This window comes from Somniosus microcephalus, chromosome 9, assembly GCF_052327205.1.
Source record: "Somniosus microcephalus isolate GS21.2 chromosome 9, FLI_Smic_1.0, whole genome shotgun sequence".
Taxonomy (NCBI): Eukaryota; Metazoa; Chordata; class Chondrichthyes; order Squaliformes; family Somniosidae; genus Somniosus; species Somniosus microcephalus.
The window spans coordinates 109,047,711-109,074,629 of NC_140995.1; the positions used below are offsets into that span (position 1 = coordinate 109,047,711).

The window sequence follows — 26,919 nt, forward strand, 5'->3', positions numbered from 1 at the left end:
GTGTATGGGCGGTCCTCCGTTCTAATGGGGAGCTGGTGATACGCGGATTTGAGGTCGATAGTCGAGAAGACTCGGTATTGCGCAATCTGGTTGACCATTTCTGATATGCGGGGTAAAGGGTAGGCGTCCAGCTGGGTATAAATATTAACAGTCTGGCTGTAGTCAATTACCATCCGTTTCTTTTCGCTATTTTTAACTATGACTACTTGGGCACGCCACGGACTGGTACTGCATTCAATAATGCCTTCCCGCAGGAGTCTGTCCACTTCCGCCTTGATAAAGTGTCTGTCTTCCAGACTGTACCGTCTACTTTTGGTCGCTATGGGCCTACAGTTTGGAGCGAGATTAGCGAATAAAGACGGCGGGCTGATTTTTAAGGTTGATAGGCCACAGACTGTGAGTGGCGGCTGGGACCCGCCATATGCTAGCGTGACACTTTCGTGGTGGCACTGGAAGTCCAGGCCCAAGATTACATTAACACAGAGTTCTGGCATCACGAGGAGTTTAAAATCCTTGTAGTCCGTGCCTTTTACAGTCAGTGTTACCACACAGTAGCCCAAAATGTCCGAAGTGTGGGGCTTAGCAGCCATAGCAATTCTGCTCCGTGTAGGGGTTACCGTTAATGAGTGCCACCGTACCAGGGTAGGGTGGATAAAACTCTCGGTACTCCCACAGTCAATTAAACATTTCGTTAAATTCCCGTTTACCTGTATGTCCATCATGGATTTTGTCAACGGGTGTGGCCTGGATTGATCCACCGTGATCGAAGCCACTGTTGGGCCCTGGGCAGCCGTTGAGTCGGGAAAAGATGGCGGATCCCAAGATGGCGGCCCGCACGGCACGCACAAGGCGGTGACGGAGTTGGAAATCGGATTCCCCCTGCAGACTTTGCTAAAATGCCCCTTTTTCTTACATTTGAAGCATGTAGCGTCCTTCGCTGGGCATCGTTGTCTGGGGTGCTTGGCCTGGCCGCAGAAGTAGCATTTTGGGCCTCGAGACATTGCCGCTGTAGTAGGACTCCTGGGTGAACTTCTGTGTGGGGACTCCGGCGGTGTAGAGCTGGTCTGAGACCTGGATGGGGAAGATGGCTGATTCCAAGATGGCGGCCCGCTCGGCGCGCACGAGGTGGTGAGGGCCACATGGCCGGAAGAATAAGAGTCAGAGTTTTTCTGGGCCACGTCCAGCAATCGCGCAGTGGCCACTGCCTTTTTTAAGTCCAGGACCTCCTTCTCCAGCAGTCTCTGCCAGATATAATTCGATTTGAGGCCCGTGATGAAGGAATCCCGGACCAATTCGTCAGAGTACACGTTGGCCGTCACGGCCTTGCAGTTACAGTCCCGGACCAAGTCCTTTAGGCCCTGTAAGAAATCGTCCATTGATTCCTCAGGTCGCTGCCTGCGTGTAGCCAGCAGATGTCTGGCGTACACTTCGTTTACCAGCCTCTGGTATTGGGCCTTCAGGATAGTGATGGCCTCCATGTAAGAGGTGGCGTCCCGGATGAACGAATAAATCCGATGACTAACGCGAGTAGTCAGTAGACTCAGTTTATCTACCTCGCTAGCGGATGAGGCCCCCGCGAAGAGTTCGAAGCATTTGAGCCAGTGTCCAAATTGATTTGATGCTTCAGCAGAATGTGGATCCAAGTCCAGACGCTCTGGTTTTAGGAGTCGATCCATCCTAGTATTCTTTCATGATTAAAATTGATGTGCCTTCAATAACCACAAAACTAGAAGTTATAGACTTAAACAAGTTGGCTTTTAATCACTAAGATCAGAACTAACATCTCAACACGCCGACTGGTTCACAGGAATGAGTCATACAGATCCTGGGATCTTTATGTAAGAGAAGTCAGGGGCGGAGCCAAGAGCCAAGACCTGGAACCTTCCAGGTTAGTCAGGAAAGAGGAAGTGAAACTATACACAGTGTGGGGGAGGGTAATATACGTGAGTGCAAAATGAATACAGGAAATACAGGATCAAGACAAACAGATTTCAATACAAAATACACAAATAAGGGGGAAACTGAAACTGAGGGCAAGGACCTATGGGGTGGGGTTGCGGAGAGAGCAGGAATGGGAAGGGACTTGGTACTGGGGTGGGAGGGGCCTGAAGCTTAAAGCTGGAGTGGGAGGAAGCAAGAAAGGAAGCTGAGGCTGAAAGTTGGAGGGAGCGGGAAGCCGTTCTGATGCTGGCCTCTTTGTATTTAGAGGGCGATTGCAATAAACTGAGTTGTGAAATCCAGGATGTTCTCCAAATAATAATCTCATTCTACCTACCTTATTTTTTTGCCACTAAAAAGTGAATTGAATGAATCATTCAGGGGGAGTGGCAGTGTTAAGGGGGCACGAAGACTCACAGCATCGGATAGGCACATCAGCTGATTTCACAGGTGCTGATCTGCTGTTTGTAAAAATAAGGCAGAGAAGCTGCAAGATCAGCAATTAGGAAATCAGCTGATGCTGAGCGAGCCTAGGCGCCCACTCTAAACTCATACTTCCAGGGCTGTAGCAGCACCCTCTGCGTTCATCACTTAGCGACAGGCTTAGTGCTAATGTCGGAATACCAGGGAGTTCGGTGCTCAGACTGGAAGAGCAGTGGGATACATAAGGGCAGTGAGAATGGCCTGAGCAGGGTCTCTAAATCAGGAAAGAGTGCCAATCAGGATGTGGCTCAGTGAGGAAGGAAATTGCAATGTCTGGAGCTTGCAAGATAGAAGGGAAGAAGTGGGGAAGTCCAGATGGCTCCACGAGTTATAATCTGGTTCTATTGCATTACACCAACTCATCCTCAATGTAGAAAATAGGAAAAGCTTGGTCGAAGAGGTGGGTTTTAAGGAGGGTCTTAAAGGGGGAAGATGGAGGTGGACAGGAGGAAGGGGTTTAGGGAGGGAACTTCAGAGCGTAGGGCCTAGATGGCTAAAGAAACAGCCTTTAATAGTGGGGCCAAGGGAGTGGGAGATGCACAAAAGGCCAGAGGACTGGAGAGCTTGGGGGTAGTAGGGATGGAGGAGATTACAGAGATAGGGATGAACAAGGCCATGAAGGGGTTTAAACACGAGGATGTGAATTTTAAATTTTTGGTATTGTGGACCAGGAGCTAATGTAGATCAGCAAAAACAGGGTGATGAGTGAGCTGTACTTGGTGCAGGATAGGATATATTCAGCTAAGTTTTGGATGAGCTGAAGTTCTGTGGAAGGTGAAGGATGGCAGGCTGGTCAGGAAAGCATTGGTGTAATCGAGTTAGAGGTGACAAAGGCATGGATGAGGGTTTCAAGAGCAGGTGGGCTGAGGCAGAGGAGGCAGACGATGGTATGCAGGTGGAAATAGGCGGTCTTTGTGAAGAAGATATGAAATCAGAAACTCAGCTCAGAGTCGAGAAGAACGCCAAGGCTACGAACAGTCGAGTTCAGCCTAACAGTGACTGGGGAAGGGGGATAGAATTGATGGAGTTTGTGGTGGGGGCCAAAGTTAATGGCTTCGGTCTTTCCAAAGTTTAGCTGGAGGAGATTGCGGCTCATTGTCAGTCAAGCAGCCTGACAACACAGAGGCAGTGGAGGGGTCAAGTGGATGGTGAAGTAAAGCATGTGGACGCTGATTCCATATCTGTGGATGATGCCGCCAAGGGGCAGCATGTAGGTGAGGAAGGAGAAGGGGCCGGGTGAAATCCAGAGGTATCCAGAGGCAGGAAGAGAATCCATGCTCTGACATCGGGTGGATGCAGGGAGGATGTTCCCGATGATGGGTGAAACTAGAACTAGGGGGCATAGTCTTAGAATAAGGGGCTGCTCTTTCAAAACTGAGATGAGGAGGAACTACTTCACTCAGAGGGTGGTAGGTCCATGGAATATGCTGCCCCAAAAAGCTGTAGAAGCTACATCATTACATAAATTTAAAACAGAAATAGACAGTTTCCTAGAAGTAAAGGGAATTAAGGGTTACGGGGAACGGGCAGGAATTTGGACATGAGTCTAGGTTCGGAGCGGTCATGGCCCTGTGGGTAGCGGAGCGGGCCCAGGGGCCGTGTAGCCTGATCCTGCTCCTATTTCGTGTGTCTAATTCTGTTAGATTCAGGAGATGGTTCTGTGATAGTGGATTGGCGGTTAGGATCAGATCAGCCATGATCTTATTGAATGGCGGAGCAGGCTCGAGGGGCTGATTGGCCTACTCCTGCTCCTATTTCTTATGTTCTTATGTACTACGATCAGATAGGTAAGAGTGGAACCAAGCACAGGTAGCTCACTGTGCTGGATAACAGAGAAGTGGTGGAGGAGGATGGTGTGGTCAGCTGTGTCATAGGCTGCAAAGAGGTTGAGGAGGATGAGGAGGGATAATGTACCAGGGTCAGACACAGAGGATCTTATTTGTAACTTTGGTTAGGGTTGTTGTGCTGCTCTGGCAGGAGTGGAAACCTGATTGGAAAAATTCAAACAGGAAGTTGCAGGAAAGATGCGCACAGATTAGGCTTTGTTATTTGAGCAGAACAACCCCATTTTATATTTTGGAAAAGAGATATGGGGAGTTCCTGGATTTTGAATATCCCACCAATCAGATTTAAAAAGAACTGTCAGTTATACAGCATTGTTTCAGGTTACATTATTTCTCTCTCCAGCCTGCAACCGACAAAACTTGCAACGGTGCATTAAAATAAGCTTGGTTGGAGAATCTGAACTGCAGGCACTTTTAAATGTTCTGTGACTGGATTTAATGGGACTGCTACCAAAACACAAGTAGACAAAATACCTCATTTTTGTTACACCAACTAAACTGGACTGATCACTATGAATTATGTATGTTGTGGTAATCTATTACTAACAAAATAATAATACAGTTGTTTCTTGATTCTTGCTTCTTACTATACCACTATACTTTATTGAGCCTAGAAAATACTGCTTGCAATATCTGCACGATGGCTCTCGGTCTACTATTTTAACACAAGCATTAACCTATTTAAATTGGTTATTACTCCATTAAAAAAAGTGGACAAAGGTGTGGTAAACCACTGTTATAGTTATCACTGTATATTGTTCTCACTGTTCTCACTGTCACATCACTACACGAGGTCGCCTCTTGTCGCACTGTTATACCTGGGCTGACCACCTCCGACTCCGCCCATTACCTGCCCAGGTATAAAGGTAGCTGACTGGCTAGTATCCCTCCCTGTTGGATCGGATCACCCACGAGGGTGGGCTCTGTTATTTAGCCAATAAAAACCTTCAGTTACGTTCTTAACTCGTCGCCTTTTATTGGACTAATTGATAGGCATATCAATTTTATTGACTAAATTTTAAAGATGTCTGATAATGAACAGCAACAGCAAGGAGCTCACCCAGCAGCACAGCAACAGCAGCCTCCAGACAACGGGCCACACCAGCCGGCTTGGCTGCAAGCCTTGAAACCACCATACCTGGATCTAAACCCACAGGCACCAAACTCAGCCAACGACTTCAAACACTGGCTGGACTGCTTCGAATCGTACCTGGAGGAAGCCGTCGTCCCTCAGAGATCCAAACTAAGAGTCCTGAAAGCCCAAGCGAGCCCGAGAGTATATACACTCATCCAGGACATGACTACGTACGACGACGCCATCAACCTACTGAAACAGCAGTACCGGAGCCCGGTAAACTACATGTACACTAGGCATCTCTTAAGATCTCGCCAGCAACAGCCAGGAGAATCGATAGCTGAATTTTCACGAGCGCTGAGACAACTCGGCAGGAACTGTGACTTTAAAGCGGTGACGGCTACGGCGAACATGGAAGACAATGTCCGCAACGCCTTGGTGAGAGGCCTACGTTCCGACTACACACGGCAAAGACTGCTTGAAGCTAAGGACATAGACCTGGACAAGGCCGAAGCCCTCGCCCTCACCCTAGAGGCCACCCAGCAAGACCAGGAAGCGTTTGCCAGGTACTATTCGCGACCCTGGGACTCGGGCCCGACCCCCACCCCACCACCCTTCACAGCGCTGCCCCCGGGACCTACCTCAGCGTCTGCATCACGGATCCGACCGGGCCCGCTAGCCCCGGTACCGGCCCCGACATCAGGCAACCCCGATCGGGCCGCTGGCTGCTTCTTTTGCGGCCAGGAGAAGCATCCGAGGTCGCGCTGCCCAGCCAAAAACTCGACCTGCAAAACCTGCCTCAAGAAAGGCCACTTCTCCAAGGCCTGCAGAAGCAAATCCTCAGAAGCCAGCAGTGCCTCATGCGAACCCTGGGGGCGGCCATCTTTGTGCGGGGCAGCCGAAGCCTGCAGAGCCTCATGGGAAAACCAGGGGCGGCCATCTTTGTGCGGGGCAGCCGAAGCCTGCAGAGCCTCATGGGAAAACCAGGGGCGGCCATCTTTGTGCGGGGCAGCCGAAGCCTGCAGAGCCTCATGGGAACAGCAGGGGCGGCCATCTTTGTGCGGGGCAAACGATTTAAACAGAGCCTCATGTGAACTACGGGGGCCGCCATCTTCGCCGCCATCTTGTCATGACAACGACGCGCTCATCTACACCCTAGCTTCCGTGACCCTGGATCAAGCCCGCCCGCACCACCTGGCCAGCTCAATGATGGACATCAAAGTCAACGGCCACGCCACGACCTGCCTGTTCGACAGCGGAAGCACGGAGAGCTTCATCCACCCAGACACGGTGAGCCACTACTCCCTCCCCGTCCTGCCAACGCGCAGCCGCATCTCGATGGCATCGAGGTCGCACGCCACAGACATCAGCGGCTACTGTGTCGTGACATTGTCGGTTAAAGGGACAGAGTATAAAAATTTTAAACTCCTCGTACTCCCCCAGCTGTGCGCTGCCGTCATACTAGGGCTGGACTTCCAATCCCACCTCCAAAGTGTAACCCTAGCATACGGTGGACCCCTCCCCCCACTCACAGTCGACAACCAGCGAAAGTTAAACCGCCCACCGCGTAACACCTGCAGCCTATCCACCCTCAAGATACCGCCACCTTCCCTGTTCGCTAACCTCACCCCCGACTGCAAACCTGTCGCTACTAAGAGCAGGCGGTACAGCGCTGGGGACAGAGCCTTCATTAGCTCTGAGGTGCAGCGACTCCTGAAAGAGGGCATTATTGAGGGGAGCAGCAGCCCCTGGCGTGCCCAGGTGGTGGTAGTCAAGACCGGCGACAAAAATCGCCTGGTTATCGACTACAGCCAGACCATAAACAGATACACCCAGCTGGACGCATACCCCCTCCCCCGCATATCGGACATGGTCAATGAGATTGCACAATACCGCGTATTCTCGACCATCGACCTCAAGTCGGCCTACCACCAACTCCCCATCAGCCCGGAGGACAGCCAGTACACCGCCTTCGAGGCGAATGGCCGCCTCTACCAATTCCTTAGGGTCCCCTTTGGTGTCACCAACGGGGTCTCGGTTTTCCAACGGGAGATGGACCGGATGGTTGACCAGAACGGACTACAGGCCACTTTCCCCTATCTCGATAACGTCACCATCTGCGGCCGCAACCGGCAGGACCATGACGTGAATCTGGAGAAATTCCTCCGTACGGCCCAACGGCTGAACCTCACCTACAATAAGGAGAAATGCGTGTTTAACACAGCGCGCCTTGCCATCCTTGGCTGTGTAGTAGAGAACGGAGTCATCGGCCCCGACCCCGAAAGAATGCGCCCCCTCATGGAGCTACCCCTCCCCCACTGTCCAAAAGCACTTAGGAGAACCCTGGGGCTTTTCGCCTACTATGCCCAATGGGTACCCAATTATGCGGACAAAGCCAGACCCCTCCTGAAAACCACATCCTTCCCCCTCATGGAAGAGGCGTGCGCGGCCTTCTCCCTCATTAAGGGAGACATAGCCAAGGCCACAATGCACGCAGTGGATGAGTCAATCCCCTTCCAAGTGGAGAGCGATGCATCCGACTTCGCCCTAGCCGCTACCCTTAACCAGGAGGGTAGGCCGGTAGCCTTCTTCTCAAGGACCCTACAGGGCCCCGAGACCCGACACTCGTCGGTCGAGAAGGAAGCCCAGGCAATTGTGGAGGCAGTACGGCGCTGGAGGCACTACTTGGCAGGCAAACGATTTACCCTCCTCACCGACCAACGCTCGGTTGCCTTCATGTTTAATAACAAGCTGAGGGGCAAGATCAAGAACGACAAAATCTTGAGGTGGAGAATCGAGCTTTCCACCTATGATTATGAGATCTTGTACCGGCCCGGTAAACTGAACGACCCCCCTGATGCTCTTTCACGCATTACATGCGCCAGCGCGCAAAGTGATAGACTTCAGACCCTCCACAATGACCTCTGCCACCCCGGAGTCACCAGACTCTACCATTTCATTAAGGCCCGCAACCTGCCATACTCCATCGAGGAGGTCAGGACCATGACCAGGAACTGCCAGATCTGTGCTGAGTGCAAACCGCACTTCTATAAGCCGGACAGAGCAAGCCTGATCAAGGCCACCCGCCCCTTCGAGCGTCTGAGCATCGACTTCAAGGGGCCCCTACCGTCATCCGACCATAATGTGTACTTCCTCAACATCGTTGATGAGTACTCCCGTTTCCCCTTTGCCTTCCCCTGCCCAGACATGACCAGTAACACGGTCATTAAATGCCTGAACAAACTCTTCGCCTTGTTCGGGTTCCCGAACTATATACATAGTGACCGGGGCGCCTCCTTCATGAGCGAGGAACTCCGTCAGTTCCTATTGGAGAGGGGTATTGCAGCAAGCAGGACCACCAGCTACAACCCCCGAGGGAACGGCCAGGTGGAAAGAGAGAACGCGACGGTATGGAAGGCCACCCTCTTAGCCTTAAAGTCTAAGGGCCTCCCAACCTCCCGCTGGCAAGAGGTCCTCCCGATTGCGCTGCACTCCATCCGGTCACTACTTTGCACTGCCATTAACACCACCCCCCATGCCCGAATGTTTGTCTTCCCCAAGAAGTCGACTACGGGAACCACCCTACCAACCTGGCTGACCTCTCCGGGACCCGTCTTGCTGCGAAAGCACGTGAGGGCCCATAAAACGGACCCCCTGGTCGAGAAGGTGAACCTCCTGCACGCCAACCCCCAGTACGCCTATGTGGCTTACCCAGACGGACGGGAGGACACTGTCTCCTTACGAGACCTCGCACCCTCACCCCCCCCTCCCAACCCCCCGAGTCCAGCCGAGGTAGACGGCATGCCGGAACCCCACGAGCCTTTGCCGACTACGCAGACACCAGCTTTAACACCGGATAATGTAACACCGCCGCTGCGACGATCGGAGAGGCTAACGAAGCCTCCGGACAGACTGACATACCAGAGCTGGTAATACACTTCACCCCGCCGGACTCTAATCTAAACAAGGGGTGAATGTGGTAAACCACTGTTATAGTTATCACTGTATATTGTTCTCACTGTCACATCACTACACGAGGTCGCCTCTTGTCGCACTGTTATACCTGGGCTGACCACCTCCGACTCCGCCCATTACCTGCCCAGGTATAAAGGTAGCTGACTGGCTAGTATCCCTCCCTGTTGGATCGGATCACCCACGAGGGTGGGCTCTGTTATTTAGCCAATAAAAACCTTCAGTTACGTTCTTAACTCGTCGCCTTTTATTGGACTAATTGATAGGCATATCCCACCAATCAGATTTAAAAAGAACTGTCAGTTATACAGCATTGTTTCAGGTTACATTATTTCTCTCTCCAGCCTGCAACCGACAAAACTTGCAACGGTGCATTAAAATAAGCTTGGTTGGAGAATCTGAACTGCAGGCACTTTTAAATGTTCTGTGACTGGATTTAATGGGACTGCTACCAAAACACAAGTAGACAAAATACCTCATTTTTGTTACACCAACTAAACTGGACTGATCACTATGAATTATGTATGTTGTGGTAATCTATTACTAACAAAATAATAATACAGTTGTTTCTTGATTCTTGCTTCTTACTATACCACTATACTTTATTGAGCCTAGAAAATACTGCTTGCAATATCTGCACGATGGCTCTCGGTCTACTATTTTAACACAAGCATTAACCTATTTAAATTGGTTATTACTCCATTAAAAAAAGTGGACAAAGGAATGTCATATAAATATGTTAAGCATTCGCCTGTTGTAATTTCTAGGCTTCAATCTCAAAATGAATCACTGATGATATAACAGTACAATGTAAAAGCAGCTCTTCATTATAGTGACGGAGACAGAATGACTTGCATTAGGAAAGTGACCCAATTTTTTACAGGCCTCAGGCAGATGGCACTGTGGAGAACAACGTGACAGCGCCCCCTGCCTTGGAAGCTAACCTAGGAGGAATCAATAAGAGGGAAGGACAATACATACAAGTTTAAGCTTGACAAACAGGTGTAACAGGAATATGTTACAGGAAATAAGTTAAATTTACAAAGATTGCACACTATATGCCAGATCTATAACATATTACTAGCCGATCCCCCGTGGCAATGGTCACAGTGAATCTGAGGACACACTGTTTAACGCTATGAAATTTATAATGATGATCAGGATCACTAATTTATGGTGATTAAACAAGTTAAATTGCATTTTCATTACACAGTACTGTAGGGAGTGTTAGTAACATTTTTAGGCGACATGCATATTTGCATGAGCACTATAAATCAGTGGCCTTCATGAGTTTATTACATTTGTTTAACTACATAGTTAATTTTACCTTTTATATTTTTTAAATCTCAATGTATATGGGAAAATGGTAGAAAAGATATTCTAGTTAGGAAAATAGGTAGGTTGCAAGAACTAAGGCAGCAATACTGGGAGTAGCAGTAGGAGGGTAATGCTGGAAAGGTGGTCCTGCAGTCTGGGAGCAGGAACATTGGGCAAAGTGTAACAGTCTCAGAGAATTGGGAGTGAGATTGCAGGGTTAGTAGTACTGAGAAGGGGCTATCAAGGTCTGGTAAAAGTTGGAGGGGATGACAGTACAGGTGAACGGGGTGCTGGGCTGCAGGAGCACAGGGAGGAGGGTCAGTGGGGAAATTAACAAATGGGCCTATGGGGCCCGTGCCCAAGGACTCCAGCCAAATATGGGGCCTTGCCAGGGTCTCTATGCAAATAGGCAGTTTCATTTAAGACAGGCTGGTGGAATGGGCGGACACGTGGCAGATGAAATTTAACACAGAGAAGTGTGAAGTGATACATTTTGGTAGAAAGAATGAAGAGAGGAAATATAAACTAAAGGGTACAATCCTAAAGGGGGTGCATGAACAGAGAGACCTGGGGTATATGTGCACAAATCGTTGAAGGTGGCAGGGCAGGTTAAAAAAGCTTACGGGATCCTGGGCTTCATGAATAGAGGTACAGAGTACAAAAGCGTGGAAATTATGATGAACCTGTATAAAACACTGGTTCGGCCTCAATTGGAGTACTGTGTCCAATTCTGGGCACCGCACTTTAGGATGTGAAGGCCTTAGAAAAAATGCAGAAAAGATTTACAAGAATGGTTCCAGGGATGAGAGACTTCAGTTACATGGACATACTGAAGAAGCTGGGGTTGTTCTTCTTATAGCAGGGAAGATTGAGAGGAGATTTGATAGAGGTGTTCAAAATCATAAGGGGTCTGGACAGAATAGATAGAGAGAAACTGTTCTCATTAGCAGAAGGGTCGAGAACCAGAGAACACAGATTTAAGGTGATTGGCAGAAGAACCAAAGGCGACATGAGGAAAAAAATTTTACTCAGCGAGTGGTTAGGATCTAGAAAGCAATGCCTGAAAGAGTGGCGGAGTCAGACTCAATCACTGCTTTTAAAAGGGAGTTGGAGAAGTACCTGAAGGAAAAACATTTGCAAGGCTACGTGGAAAGGGCAGGGGAGTGGGACTAGCTGAAGTGCTCTTGCAGAGAGCCGGCACGGGCTTGACGGGCCAAATGGCCTTCTTCCATGATGTAACCATGCTATGATTCTGTAAGTGTAGCACATGTGATAGGAGTTCGGTTATTATTAATGCAGTGTGTAAATATTCTACAAGCCTATTTCTTCATACATTTTACCACACAACTGTGCTTTAATGGATTGGGCGGGGAGGAAGGATTCTGCAGGGGGTGTCGAGCGCCCCAAGAATTCTTAATGTGACCTTAGCAGTAGTGGCATGGGAAAGGAGTGGCAACTGGCAAGAGGAAAGAAAGGTACAGGGGTTCAATGAGTCAGGAGTAGCAATAGGAGTGGGGAGGAGCGAATGAATACAGAGGTCAGGTGAGGTGAGGCCATGAAAGGTGCTATATAAAAGGCAAGTCTTTCTTTTTAATGAATTCCCTTTGCTTCCAGCAGTGATCTGGGAAAACCTGTATTATTTAAAATTGATACTGCTAGGTATTTATATGTTAATATATAGTTTTCCCCAGGTCACTGCTAGCAAAACCCTACTCAGAATTCCCTTGCTCCAGGACTGGACCACTAGCCCTACCTGACTATATGGAATTCAAACTTTTACCAAGTATTTTTTTCCCTAAAGAAATGTTTTGTTAATAAAAAAGACAACTTCCTTTCTAGAAAAAGGGGAAAAAAAACTTAATAGAAAACATAAAATAAATCCCCTGCTCCTACAGGAAGGACAAAGGGTGACATTGGTACAACTTCCCAGGCCGGTACAGGGCATGTGTAAAGATTACGCAAGACCTCACTCTGAACTGGTGCCGAACTCTCTCACATGATTTTCTTCCGTAACATGCAAATCTGGCAACATTTCCGACTGGGAAGACTAGGGCTAATGGCTTGCCGAATGGAAATGACGTCGAAAGAGCAAGCCTGTCCCGGGAGGGCCGAAGCAATGAAAGTTTCAGGTATTCTTAACTTTCAATAGATTTCAAATAAATGTTTTTTTTTAAAAAAACCGGGAGCAACTAGTACTGTCTCGAACGGGCCTAAGTGGAGGGGGTGGGGTAGGAAAGGCAAGGCACAGTGGTGGGAGCGGGAGGTGCACAGGGCGCGGTGCGGGGAGCTCTGCTCTGCGGCCGGTGTCGCCGTGCCGCTGGAAGGTCTCCCGGAGCTCGCGCTGACTCTCTCTCCCTCCGCGGGACGTTCTAACTGCGCCCTGCGCAGCCGCTGAACACACCCGTGCAGCAACGTTCCATCGCTGGAATCTGGCTGCTGTGTGGAGAATAGATGCAACACGAGCAGCGTCCCTTCTCACCACTCGTCAGCATTCTGTCAGCACTGACGACCACGATGAGTTTATGTCATCCAACCCGATGTTCGGTGGAAAAAAAACATGCTTGAATTTTTTGTGTGACTTTAATTGCTAAATTCCATGTTTAAAAAAAAATTACCGGTTTTGAGTTTTTGATTTGGGAGAAGTGCTAACTTTTTCAATGTGTGGTTTTGTATTTTTTTTAAATTTGAACATTAGTAGCAGTAGTAAGATTAAAAAGATTTTTTTTAAAACTCCTCTCCAATTTTCTCTTCTCTCCTGACACCTTGCTAAAGTGCAGCTCCAATGGTGCCCTGTGGTATCTTGCCCAAGTGACCACTACTCATACAGGAGAGAAGTGTGTCCAATGATGATGGCCTTCTTGCATTAAAACAAATACATAATATAGCAGGTTTCTACAAGAGCTCTGTGTATGCAACATATCTTCTGGAGATTCATTCCAAGCACATTGTGCCTTTTAAAAAGTTTGATTTTTAGTTTTAAATGTTTTTTCTCTTCTTGGTTTAACTTCACATTGAAAATCTAAGTGGACTTGAAATCAGTTCATATCTGCATTCCTGTGGGCTGAACTATTTTCAAATTGTGACAGGGTTCCTTGTTGGTTTCTATTTTATTTGTCCTGAAACTAGTTGGATTGTATTTGTTTGCTTTCAGTTTCAAGTTGTGACCTATACAATAATGTGGTGATGTCATCAAGTATCAGTGTATTGACATTGCCAGAATTTATTTTTACTTTAGCAGAATACTTTTAGGAAATAAATGTTTAAAGTAGGGTACTTTACTAATGACAAATCTGGATTTTCTGTTTCTTAAAAAAATCATAAATTATTGCATCAGAAAGAAGTGTCCAAATTAGTTCATGTAAAAATACTACACAGCAATAATACTAGTCGATTTCCCAAGGATATTAAGTCTTGGGTCTGGCATGTCTGACATAATTCAAAAAGTTGCACATGCCAAGTTATTGTCACATTTGAACCTGATTGGCTTAATCATCACTGATAAACACGCTGATTTGCTCAAATGTAAACAAATAGGAAAACTTAACAATCAGAAACTGTCAATCCACATCAATTTGTTTCAAAACTACCAGTCTGTAGCTACCGTAACAAAATGAACCAACCAATTGCTCCAACAATTTTTCTGACATCTTTTGGCTGCCCTCTTGTCGTCTCAGGTAGGTGACTGCACAGGTTTTAAAGGAAATACAATTCCTAATGTAACAAACAAATAAAAACTGAAACATTTAAAGATACCCATAAAAGTGACCAAATGAAGGGTTTGTTTTTTTCTCATTTCCTGTAGCTTACATTTTCAGCTGAATCTTTTCCTCCAAATACTTCTTTAGACCTTTGAGTGGCCTCAGTGCTGCCTGCCTGCTCTAAGTCCGTCTTACTCACCCATAAGGCATCTCGGTGAGGGCCAGAGTTGCCTATTCTTCCTCTATTAGAGAGGGATGAAGAACCAGCACATCAGCATGAGGCTCACCCAAAACTTACTGTAACTTCCTGCAACATTGCTAAGAAAAATTGTAGTCATCAGAAGCAGTGTTGGCCTGAGACTTTTATCTCTGCACGTTGCTGCAAGTTGACAGGAACTGACCAGGATGAGTTTGCTGTTGGGGATTGACAACTGTGCCTCTCTCTTGCTCGCTCAGCTCCTTAACAGACAAACTAACCTAACCCAACAAAGAAAAAAGTCACTGGATGCTTTGGATGTACATACTTTTCTACCAACAATGGCGTTATGGTGAGTGAGAGGCTATGATGTTGTGGGGAGCCGTGTTGGTGTGTGGAAGTGGGAGAGTGGTGCACATCTCCAGTGAAAAAGTTTGTAAGAGATTTTTCCAGAAATGGTGTAGTTGGTGTCACTTGATGGATTCCTAGAAAATAAATAGTGTTTCATCACTTGCAGCTGCACTTGTAACAATAACCTAAGTAATTGCTAATACTATGGCATCAAAGAACCAGGAGATGGAGAATTTAAAACTAAAAAGCACAAGAAGTGTGACAGACAGTTTATCCCTCAATTCGGTAAACTCTGATGGGTTACTGCACTGAGCTATGTCTGGTATTGAATGTGGTCTCTGGGTTTAGGTCTACATGTAGCAAATGATTGTTTTGGGCCTTAAGGCCAGTGCAGCAATATTTTTAGAATGCATCCTGTTCTTGTAGTGTATGTACCCGTCTACCTTTAAGAGAACTATTGTATGTAACCGTTCACCTTTAAGAGAACTACTTTAGGTGTGGCACTACTTGTTTGGCTTCTGTATACTGTAATACCGACGGTGACCACACCGGTATATAAGTGTTGTGGCATGATTCCTTGGGCAGATTCGCCCTGACCTTCGAATAGTAAAGACCTGTTTGTTATTCCTGAAGTCTGTGTCGTTATTAACTGTACAACCCACAGACTTTACAGTTCTGTCTTTACATTCAATTATGAAGTATTTATTTATTGATACATGTCTCCTTTTTAAAAAAAAAATTATCTCCTTTCCTCAGTTCTAAATGCTATGTGCCATTGCACTTACATCAGAGGATGGGACATTCTCCCTCCTCCCCGTCCACTTTTACAGTGGTTCGCTGCAACTTCCTTGTGGGAAATATTCTGCCATGTTGTGGTGTGGTGTCTCCTTGAATGATCTAGCTGAGATCTGGAACTGACGTGGGCATGCACAGACATGGACACAGAATATTTTTCCAGATAAGATAAGCATAACCCATGCTATTCTGTCTACATAAGAGAAGTATTTAAAAATGAAGGATGTGGGGAAAAGGCAGGATTAATGTTGATAGCTTCAGTTGAAGAGCTGGCACTAACATGGGTGCCCTGGGCTAAATCGCCTCCTTCTGTGCTGTAATTTCTATGATAGCAGTGGACGCTTGTTGTACTTTTCCCATTGGAAACATGGTAGCATTGACAATCAGTGGGGGCACGTGCAGAGATACTCAATTGTTCATTGGCAATTCGCTGCTGGAGGAAAAAACCTTTTTAATATACGGTAGCTGTGGTAACTGTCATGTGATGTTCAGGTCCTTTCTGATATTGGCTTTCTCCTTTCACTGTTGTTAAGCCACCAGTATTACACTCTGCATGTTGTCAATGCATAACTGTAGGAAAAGTAGTAAGTTCGATTTTTAATAAAAAGAGCTATTACTATACCTGATTCAGTGTCAAATTATTAACACTGAGTTTAAGACTTGGGGTTTTGCTAATGTTTATAAATTATTGTAGCTTTGCTCTTGCAGCTTACGATGCAACCATACAATCTGATTAAGTTAGAGCTTTATAAATTGCTAACCGTAATTTTATCCATCTCGTTGATCTCCCATGCCATTTCACATGTTAAATCAGAGAATATGGTCTCCCTCATCTTTCTCTGATGTTTTTGTGTTGCTGTTTCTCTTTGCATTGCTATTTCTCTCTGTTTGTCTTTGTTTCTGTCTTCTCTTAACATTTTTGTTTCTCACACTGTCATCTTCTGTTTCATTTTTTTCTTCCAGTTGGGAGGTGGTGGCGGGGATAGAAGCCTCCAATGACTGCTGGCTACATTTGAGATGAGGGTTACTGGGGAGATGTTGCCCTCAGTGGCTTCCTTTTCCCCCCTTCCATCATCTGTGCTTCTCTCCACCCCTTACCCCCCCCCCGTCCCGCCTCCATCCAGCCTCTTGCTCCTAACAGGTTCACGATGCATTCACCTTCCTACTATCGCTTACGTTTCCTACCATACGCTCTGCTGTCATTCACCCCACCCCTAAACCTGGTATTTGCTTCCCGCAAGGGTAGGTAGCAAGTGGCCGAACGCCCGCTCGCCCTCAACCAGTTTTCTTCCTCTCTCTGTTTCCCTTAAAGAACCCTGTTTGCTTTCAGAATTCAAGTTTAAAAAAAAAAAATCAAATTAGGAGGAAAGAAACTGTCTATCTGCTTTTCTCTTTGATCCCAGTTTGTCTGCACTCACATACATCTCTCAACCTCTTTTTTTTAAATGTAAGAAGTCACACAACACCAGGTTATAGTCCAACAGCTTTATTTGAAATCACAAGCTTTCGGAGCGCTGCTCCTTCGTCAGGTGAAGTGAAGAGTTGCATATAAGCACAGCATATATAGTCAGAGAGTACTGCCAGATGATTACAAGTAATCTTTCTAACTGCCGTTTATCACACCTCAGCAGAGAGATAATCACAGCAATCACAGGTGTGAATGGTGTCCAAACAGGTCAGTCAGGAAAACATTACATCAAAGAACAATGAGGTGGGGTCACAAGGGGTCAAATGTTGCAGACGCTGGGGTCTGTATGAAAAACAAAAAACAAACAAAAAACTTTTTTTGCTGGAAATCACAGCAGGTCCGGCCGCATCTGTGTAGAGAGAACAAGCCAACGACGACTCGAGTCTGGATGACCCTATGTCAGGTGGGGTTACATGTAGCGTGACATGAACCCAAGATCCCGGTTGAGGCCGTCCTCATGAGTGCGGAACTTGGCTATCAGTTTCTGCTCGACGATTTTGCGTTGTCGTGTGTCTCGAAGGCCGCCTTGGAGAATGCTTACCCGAAGATTGGAGGCTGAATGTCCTTGACTGCTGAAGTGTTCCCCAACTGGGAGGGAACACTCCTGCCTGGTGATTGTTGTGCGGTGTCCGTTCATCCGTTGTCACAGTGTCTGTACGGTTTCGCCGATGTACCATGCTCCGGGGCATCCTTTCCTGCAACGTATGAGGTAGACAACGTTGGCCGAGCCACATGAGTATGTACCATGTACCTGGTGGGTGGTGTCCTCACGTGTGATGATGGTATCTGTGTTGATGATCTGGCATGTCTTGCAGAGGTTGCCGTGGCAGGGTTGTGTGGTGTCGTGGTCGCTGTTCTCCTGAAAGCTGGGTAATTTGCTGCGAACGATGGTCTGTTTGAGGTTAGGCGGCTGTTTGAAGGCGAGTAGTGGAGGCGTGGGGGGATGGCCTTAGCGAGGTGTTCGTTGTCATCGATGACATGTTGAAGGCTGCGAAGAATATGGCGTAGTTTCTCCGCTCCGGGGAAGTACTGGATGACGAAGGGTACTCTGTTGGTTGTGTCCCATGTTTGTCTTCTGAGGAGGTCTATGCGATTTTTTGCTGTGGCCCGTCGGAACTGTCGATCGACGAGTCGAGCGTCATATCCCGTTCTTACGAGGGCGTCTTTCAGCGTCTGTAGGTGTCCATCGCGTTCCTCCTCGTCTGAGCAGATCCTGTGTATTCGCAGGGCTTGTACATAGGGGATGGCTTCTTTAACGTGGTTAGGGTGGAAGCTGGAGAAGTGGAGCATCGTGAGGTTGTCTGTGGGCTTGCGGTAGAGTGAAGTGCTGAGGTGTCCGTCTTTGATGGAGATTCGTGTGTCCAAGAATGAAACCGATTCTGAGGAGTAGTCCATGGTGAGTTTGATGGTGCGATGGAACTTGTTGATGTTATCGTGTAGTCTTTTCAGTGATTCTTCGCCGTGGGTCCATAGGAAGAAAATGTCGTCGATGTATCTGGTGTATAGCGTTGGTTGGAGGTCCTGTGCAGCGAAGAAGTCTTGCTCGAGCTTGTGCATGAAGATGTTGACGTATTGGGGTGCGAATTTGGTCCCCATAGCTGTTCCGTGTGTTTGGGTAAAGAACTGGTTGTCGACGGTGAAGACATTGTGGTCAAGGATGAAGCGGACGAGTTGTAGGATGGCGTCTGGAGATTGGCTGTTGGTGTTGAGTACTGAGGCTGTCGCAGCGATGCTGTCATCGTGGGGGATACTGGTGTAGAGTGCCGCAACGTCCATCGTGGCGAGGAGTGTTCCTGGTTCAACTGGTCCGTGGGTGCTGAGTTTCTGTAAGAAGTCTGTAGTGTCGTGACAGAAGCTGGGGGTTCCCTGTACGATGGGTTTCAGGATGCCCTCGACGTATCCAGAGAGGTTCTCAGACAGGGTTCCATTGCCTGATACAGTAGGACGTCCGGGTGTGTTGGCTTTGTGTATCTTTGGGAGGCAGTAGAAGTCTCCCACGCGGGCAGTACGTGGGATGAGAGCGCGTAGGATGCTTTGAAGGTCTGGATTGAAGGTCTTAATCAGTCTGTTGAGTTGGCGGGTGTGTTCTTTGGTCGGATCTACGGGTAACTGTCTGTAGTGTTCCTGGTTGTCCAGTTGTCGGTATGCTTCTTTGCAATAGTCCGTTCTGTTCTGTATGACGATGGCTCCTCCTGGTTTGATGACGATGTTGCGGTTGGTCTTGAGAGCGTGGATGGCGTTGCGTTGTGCTCGGGTGACATTCTGGGCTGTCTTGTGAGTGCGGCTGATGAATCTGGCGTTAATGCATCTCCTGATAGCTTGAGCATACATGTCAAGCTTAGGGCAGCGACCCTCCGGAGGGGTCCAATTTGACTCTTTCTTCTTCGGTTGCTGCGCTGCAGATCCCTCTGTCTGCTGTTCCGGATCATTGATTGTCTCATTGGGTTCGCTGCTGACATCTTGGGATTTGTGGAAGAATTCCCGGAGCCTCATTCTCCTGATGAATTCCTCTGTGTCTGCCGCGAGACCGATGGGGTCCATTTTGGTAGTGGGGCAGAAATTACGCCCTCGGCTGAGAACTTCGATTTCGTCTGGTTGAAGGGTGTGGTCGGACAAGTTGACGATGGACTTCCCTGTGGTTTCAGCCGTGGTACCGGGGGAGGCTTGGTTGCTGCTGGTGGTGATGCCGAGTTTCTCAAGCTTCCTGTTCTTGGTGTTTATGTAGGCAGCGTAGTTCCGTTGCCTCGTCTGTTTGGCGGTGTCTCATAGCTGGTCTGCTGTGTCCTTTTTAAAAAAAGTAAACTCTGTAAATTTAACCTCAATAAAACTTTTTAAATTCATCCTTGTATTCAAAATTATTTAAGGAAAAGTTAAGAGCAGAAGGTGCTAGAAGCTGAAGAGGATTCCATAAATATAGCTGACTGGTACTGGTGAATTCTGGGAAATTGGGTACACTGCACATGCTCAGACTGTACAATCCAAATTCTGCTCATTGTTACAGCTCTGCAAAAATATCAAGAGGCAGAGGCCTTCAAGTAAGGACTTTAATGAAGGCATTAAAATAGACAAAAGGCAATTTTTAATGGACACATTTAATCATATTGTGAAATATGTAATCTTTTGAACTTTTATATGTTAAACTCTTATTTTGGGCATTAGAAATTTCAGTTTCTGGAGGGGAGGAAAACCATGAAAAAATGTTCAAAAAGTGATTTGTGGGAACCCAGTGGCCAGATTGCACAATCACAGTGATGAGTTTACATAGGCAAAACTCGTGGTAAATGTGGGCAGCACCATTTGCTTACGTGGAGGGTAAATAATGGCCTGTTTACATTATAATTATTTTTATGTTTAACGAAGGAAAAGTTGACATAAAAAATGTGCCAAGGGCATGACAACGGGAGATTTAAGCTGTGCAGACAGGAAGTAAGAGTTTTATATTGTAGCTACGTACAATATCGTATTCCTGATGAAATCGGTTAAATTCCTGTGGATATTTATTGGAATGATATTCCTGTTGAAGTTACCCCATGTATAGGGAAAGATATGCTTTGTGTAAATGGAACGTACGTCTTTAATTAAAAAAAATTTAAAAAAATGGTGTGATAGGTTGCCTAAGAACTTACAGTTGTCTTCATATTTTCTTGGGTAATTTTGCTTTATCTGGAATATATTTGTGTTAGAAGTGCCTATCAACAGTACATTTACCCTAAATAGTTTTACATTAAAATTTTAGTGATCTTTGACTGCAGGCTTGTGGCAGTATTTAGCCCAACTTATTTTGGTCTATAGCAATGAAGGAAAAGCAACTTGGTTTAATATGAAGAGGGCTGTCAGTTCATTGGAAGAGGTTATATGATATTTAATTTTTTAAAAATATTTTTTGAAAATTGGAATATTTTCAGCTTTAATATACTTTATTCACTTAATTTTGAATGTTTTGAAATCATTTTTATCCATATATGACCCCAATTAACCCATGGAAATTGCAGCTAATTATCACAAGTTTCTGTATCAGCTTTTGAATGTGAAGATGACGTTTAATGCAAAATCTGGCAAGTATAATGGGTGCAAACAGAAATGTCAGTGATGAATTTGCTGCACTTTTACCTTGCAATTAATTTTATGTTCTAAATATACTAAAATGAAAAGGAGAAGTGTATGGTATAGGAAGTATGGGACAATAACCATTTCAAAGTAAATTGCCCTCCTTTTGAATATGGGAAAAAACTTAATTTTTTCAAATATTAATATAAATTTTAGCTGTATAGCTATTGAAATACTGTAGATTATCTGAGCTATCTCTCCCACACTAAAATGATCGCTGAATAGAATGTTAACAGGATGACAAAGTCTCTTGGGGGAGGGGAAGGAGTCTGCAGTGTTGATGAGGTTCAGCATTTAGTTTCTTGCGTTAACACAAAAACTAGAAATACGTGTGGTTTGTACGCTACTGGATACACAGATGTCCTTCTGGACGAAGGAATTTTTGGGTGTCGGAGTTAGAGAGCACATTGATTTGCAATCTTTTAAAAGAGAAATAGTCACATATTACCACTTTTATAGTTTGCAATTTATTTTACATTTTTAATTTCTTATTCTAAAATAAATTCTTGTATTATTTTGTTTGCATCATGCATGTTCAGATTCTGCACTTGTATATCTACTTTGCTATTGCAGAAAAAATATCAATAGCTGATGTTTCTGCAATTTTCAGAGGTATTCTTTCACTTTCTGAACTCTCGGCTATTGTGGGTGTTAAGGATGCAGCACTGTATTCAAAGTGGAGTAACCTGATTTTAACTTTGTGGGTAACGATAGAAAAAAAATTGTTAGACTAACAAAAAGTGGGTCTAGTGTGAACACAAATGACATTATTATAATATGTAAATATAGCCATAATTATGCAGAGTCCAAAATAACAACTCTACCCTGACACACGTACCAATAGATTGGAAACAGGCGAATGTGGTACCCATATTCTAAAGAAGGGTGACGAAACAGACACCGGCAGCTACAGACCTATTAGTCTTGCTTCCAAAAGCTAGTATCAGTAAAAGTGACCATGAAGCTGTTAGATTGTCATAAAAACCCAAATGGTTCACTAATATCCTTTTTAGGGAAGGAAACCTGCTGTCCTTAGCCAGTCTGGCCTATATAGGACTCCAGCCCCACACCGAGTTTGACTCTTGACTTCCCTCTGAAGTGGCCTAGCAAGCTACTCCGTTGTATTAGGGATGGGCAATAAATGCTGACCTTGCCAGCGGCGCCCATAAATAAATAATAAAAAGAATATTGAGCTGCAGTTGTAGCAGTTCTTGTATTTCTGATGGTGGCAAGGATTTCTGGTTCAAATGCCATCTCCACTACACTAATTATAGGCCAGGAAATTCCTGGGAGTTGCTTCCGCTCCGGTGCTATAAATCCACCGGAAGTATGGCAGAATTTACGTGCATAACCAGAGTTTCCACCACACTTCCAGCAAAGTTATGACAAGTGGGAGCAGCTCCAAGGAAACTCCTGGTCATAGTCTTCTAATTATTGACCGCTTAGCTAATTTCTTTAAAGCTTTTGAGGGGGCCTACCCTGTTATAGAGTAACTGTCTGTCATTGTGACAGGACAATCATCTCTCACGGCTTGCTGCCACCAGTATAATGCAGACACTTTATTTAGGGCATTTTAATGATCAGTTACCTCTTCTAGTTGTTTTGTGGCACTTCCCGTAGGTGAACTTTGCATTCCCTATGAACCAGAAGCTGCAGCCTTCTGGTTTCCAGTCCCCTGCAGAGACTCGCACCATCTTCGATCACTAATGCCCAATGCAATTTATTTCTCTCCCAGCCAGTCTGGAAGATGATATTATCAACACCCAGCACTCAAACTCGGCTCAGTTCAAATGAAGTAACTAGATTAATTTATAGAAAGTATGGCACATACATAGGAACAGGAGTAGGCCATTCAGCCTCTCGAGTTGTTCCACCATTCAATTAGATCATGGCAGATCTGTACCGCAACTCCATTTACCCACCTTTGTTCTATATCCCTTGATACCCTTACCTTTCAAGATCGATCTTGGTCTTGAAAGTATCAATTGACCCAGCATACACAGCCTTTTGGAGAAGAGTGTTCCAGATTTCTACAACCCTTTGTGTGAAAAAGTGCTTCCTGATTTCACACAGAACGCACAGGCTTGAATAAAACATAAGACAGTAAAAGGCCTGAAATTCCCCTGGGATTCTACTGCTCTCCCGCCATAACTCTGGCAGGCAATTGATGGAACCTCTAGGGAAATGTTGTAAATGGCCATTTTCGGGCCATTTATGTTGTTTCGCTGGATGTTCCACCAGTCTGTACACTCTGCTCTTGACAGCACCAAATAGTGAGAGTGTCTTTTTACCAACAGCCTGTAATTCCAGCTCCAGCACTCGTGTTTGGTTCAATTTCACCCACAAACACCCTGACATCTAACCATTCATGGATCACTCTTCCTCTATTTCTTGGGTAAGGTGCTTATTTCTCCCATTAGTCTTTGAACTGTTTGGAGTGCATCTTAATGGCTTAATGCTTTTTTCTGATGGCCCCATACCAGCATATCCACAAAATGTTCACACTACCCAAATAATGTTTTCCTGGCTTCATTAACACCTTACTGTATGAAAGTTGAAGACAAAAGCCATTTTGAACCTTGGTTTTAAACTCATACAGAATGCAATAAATTCATCGACGTTAATACACCAAGCTAGTCATCCTGATGATACTTTACATCATTTTGCACTGTACTGATGCCAGAAGCAAGAGCTGGGTTTTCATTGGTGCTTGCAAAATAGGGTGGTTATGATGCTGCTAAGTAAGGCCAGGTTTTGTCAAGGAGTGCCACATTACTACAACAACAACAATTTGCATTTATATAGCACCTTTTAACAAAGTAAAACATCCCAAGGTGCTTAGCTACCGGTACTCTCACATATTCCAATAATTTTTACCACCTGTTTGCCCAAATGTAGCTTTAATATTTGTAACAAACCAGTGACCTGAATATTTGTCACCGGGTCAAGCTTGGTACTCTGATAGAGTGGAGGTGAATGAGCAGATCAATGTTATTGACATCTCAGTATTGAGGTTAGTGTATGATTTTTTTCCCCCCCACTGGTTAATTCGGTCTGTTTTTGTCTACTATTGCATTATGTAGTGCCTCTCTCATCCTCAGGACATCCCAAAGTGTTTCACAGCCAATGCTATACTCAAAGTATAGTCTTATGTAGGCAAACAACATGGCCAATTTGCACACAGTAAGTCCCACAAACAGATTAATGATCAGTTAATATGTTTTTGGTGGTATTGCTTGAGGAAGAAATGTTGGCCAGGACACGAAGAACTTCCTACTCTTCAAATCGTGCCATGGGATTGTTTTTTTTTAAAGCTTCATTGAAAGGCGGCACCTCGAGCAATGCAGCATCTCCTCAGTATTGCGCTGTAATGTCCACCTAGATTATGTGCTCAAGTCCTAGAGTGAACGCTAGAAATTTGGAGAAAAACCCCACAGAAAATGCTGTAAACACTCAGCAGGTCATCACCATCAGTGGAAAGAACAGAAGAGTTAACATTTCAGGTACAGATACTTCATCAGAAGTGGAACAAATTACAGAGGAACAGCATTTTAAAAGAAACCGAAGGAAACAAGCACGCGCACACTAATTTTATTGCTGCTTGCCTTATAGAGCATAGTCCCTCAATTAAAAGAAAACATCTGAATAATTTACATTATTGTCCTCGTGACTGCTCTTCAATCACCTTTCTCCTTCCTCCTTTCCTGCCCCTCAATCTAATGTATTTATCCGGACATGTTTCTGCTTTTTGTTATTCCGAATGTATTAATGTTCCTGCAGTCAGCCACGATAGGATGCATGAGAGGGGGTAATTGTCTCTGCTAATTTTCCCCCCAGGACCGCACAATTCAAGTCTGTGTGGAATAGTGTGTGAGGAATTGGGGAATCTGCTACCATAATGGGGGATTTGGCAACGTGTCTTATACTTCAGTGCAGGAATTAGAGCGTTTACAGGTGCAGGACAAAGAGAGGACAAGTGGGTCATTTTCTCTGCTCTGTTCCTGGGTATACTTATTTAATGGGTGCAAAGCAGAGGGAAAGGGGGTTTAGAATTGTGACACTAGGGCTCTGTCTCCTTGGTATTGCCTATGTACATCTTGGGGATTGTAATTGTATGGTAATACTGTAGATGAGAGGGACATCATGGTACCTCGTGCCTCATTTTCCTGGGTCTCCACTTGTGTGCAGGTGACGGGGAGGAAAATTAGCTGCGTTAATATTAAGAAGGCAAAATACTAATATAAGAGCAGAGTTCTCCCAGTGTTCTGGCCAACAATCCTCCCTCCTTTAACATCACCAAAAACATATATTACCTGCTCATTCATCTTAATGCTGTTTATGGGATTTGCAGTGTGCAAAATGACTGCCATGTCCACCTACAGCAACAACTTGCATTTATATAGCACCTTTAATAATGTATTCTGCAATTAATTGTGACTGCTTCTAAGTAATTAATTGTATATAAAACACTTTGGGATGCTTCTGAGAGACACGGTAAGATGCTAAAAAATGCAGTCTGTTTTTTCTTTAATGTTTACCAAGTAATTTACCAAGTAATTAGAATGAACAACTTTAGTATTGATAATCACTGGTTGCAAATACAGTACTAACTGTGGAAAATATATTTATTTTGTGTGGGTTATCCTACGGGCAGCATTCCAGATGTTGTACTCAGTGGATGGGTCATTGTAAACCAGTTGTCCGGTTTATCCCTTTGTAAAGCACAGTAGAAGTCACATTGGCCATGAAATTGGCCTCAATTTAATTTCTGATCTGTGTTGTAACTCATTCAAATTGCTCCTGGTGTAAAGAACACTTGCCTGTACTGCTAGTTGCATGTTAGCATCAAGTTAGCTGCATGTCATTGTAACCTGGCGGCAGACTCTGGCTGAATCGTCTCTTTCCATCCCCTTTTTGTATGATCTACATTATGGCAGCCACTGAGTTTCATCAGCTAGGTGCTGTGCTGTTCATGTAGTTTTAAATTAAAATAATTTGCTTATGTAGATGTACGTAGAATGTGAGCAAGCATGGAACAGCGTTCCATGTGGAGCTGGTCTGCTGACACCCGCCAGTATAACTGGGCAGCTCCAGAAATCCTTCCTCAGCATCTTCATATACAGAGCCAGCAAAGTCTTTCTGTATAACTGAGTCATTGGATTGATAACCGCGCTCGAGTTTTAAGCATCTCCTTTTGGCAAAGCCAGAGCCTGCCTAATCAGTAATCAGCGTGCTGCAAAGGGCTCTGCAATACTGCTGATTGCACCACTAGTTGGGGGAGGGGAGGGAGACAGCATTGATCGTTGGTCATCTAAATTCACTCAAATACGTGAGGAGGATGCACAGGATACAGTAATTATTAACCTCTTCATGCCTATTTCTGAGTATGAATGTTATTACTTTGCACAGCACAGTATATTGGTTTTAATGGCATTTGCGTAACATACAATGTTTAGCATAATGGGCCCTGCAGCTTTTGTAGTAGTTCATCGTGCTGGCGAATGGGGGGGGGGGGTGGTAAGTCAGTGTTTCGAAGCACTGTAGTCATCGAACTACCTGTGCAGCCTGCAGAGATTTTGTGTTTAAACAATTTCTTTTGTGCTTTTCAACTACAGCATTACGAGGAGATAATCGCCATCTAGACTTTGTGACACTAGCTCCTCTGAACACAGATT

At 45.5% G+C, this 26,919-nt stretch overlaps 1 protein-coding gene across 6 annotated transcripts in view; it reads left to right on the forward strand.

Annotated features, from left to right (window-relative positions):
* Window positions 1–12,547: 12,547 nt before the first annotated feature.
* The window catches only part of msraa (methionine sulfoxide reductase Aa), a 380,243-nt gene continuing 365,871 nt past the window's right edge, over window positions 12,548–26,919 (forward strand). The window contains exon 1 of one of the 6 annotated variants that reach the window (XM_085996987.1): window positions 12,548–12,758. In XM_085996987.1, the coding sequence (XP_085853113.1) occupies window positions 12,626–12,758 (133 nt within the window). In that variant the 5' untranslated portion in view covers window positions 12,548–12,625. Of the gene's footprint in view, window positions 12,759–14,783; window positions 14,876–26,522; window positions 26,597–26,919 lie in introns of those variants that run through there. The other 5 variants (XM_085996997.1, XM_085996992.1, XM_085996991.1 and 2 more) reach the window with 5 other exon arrangements.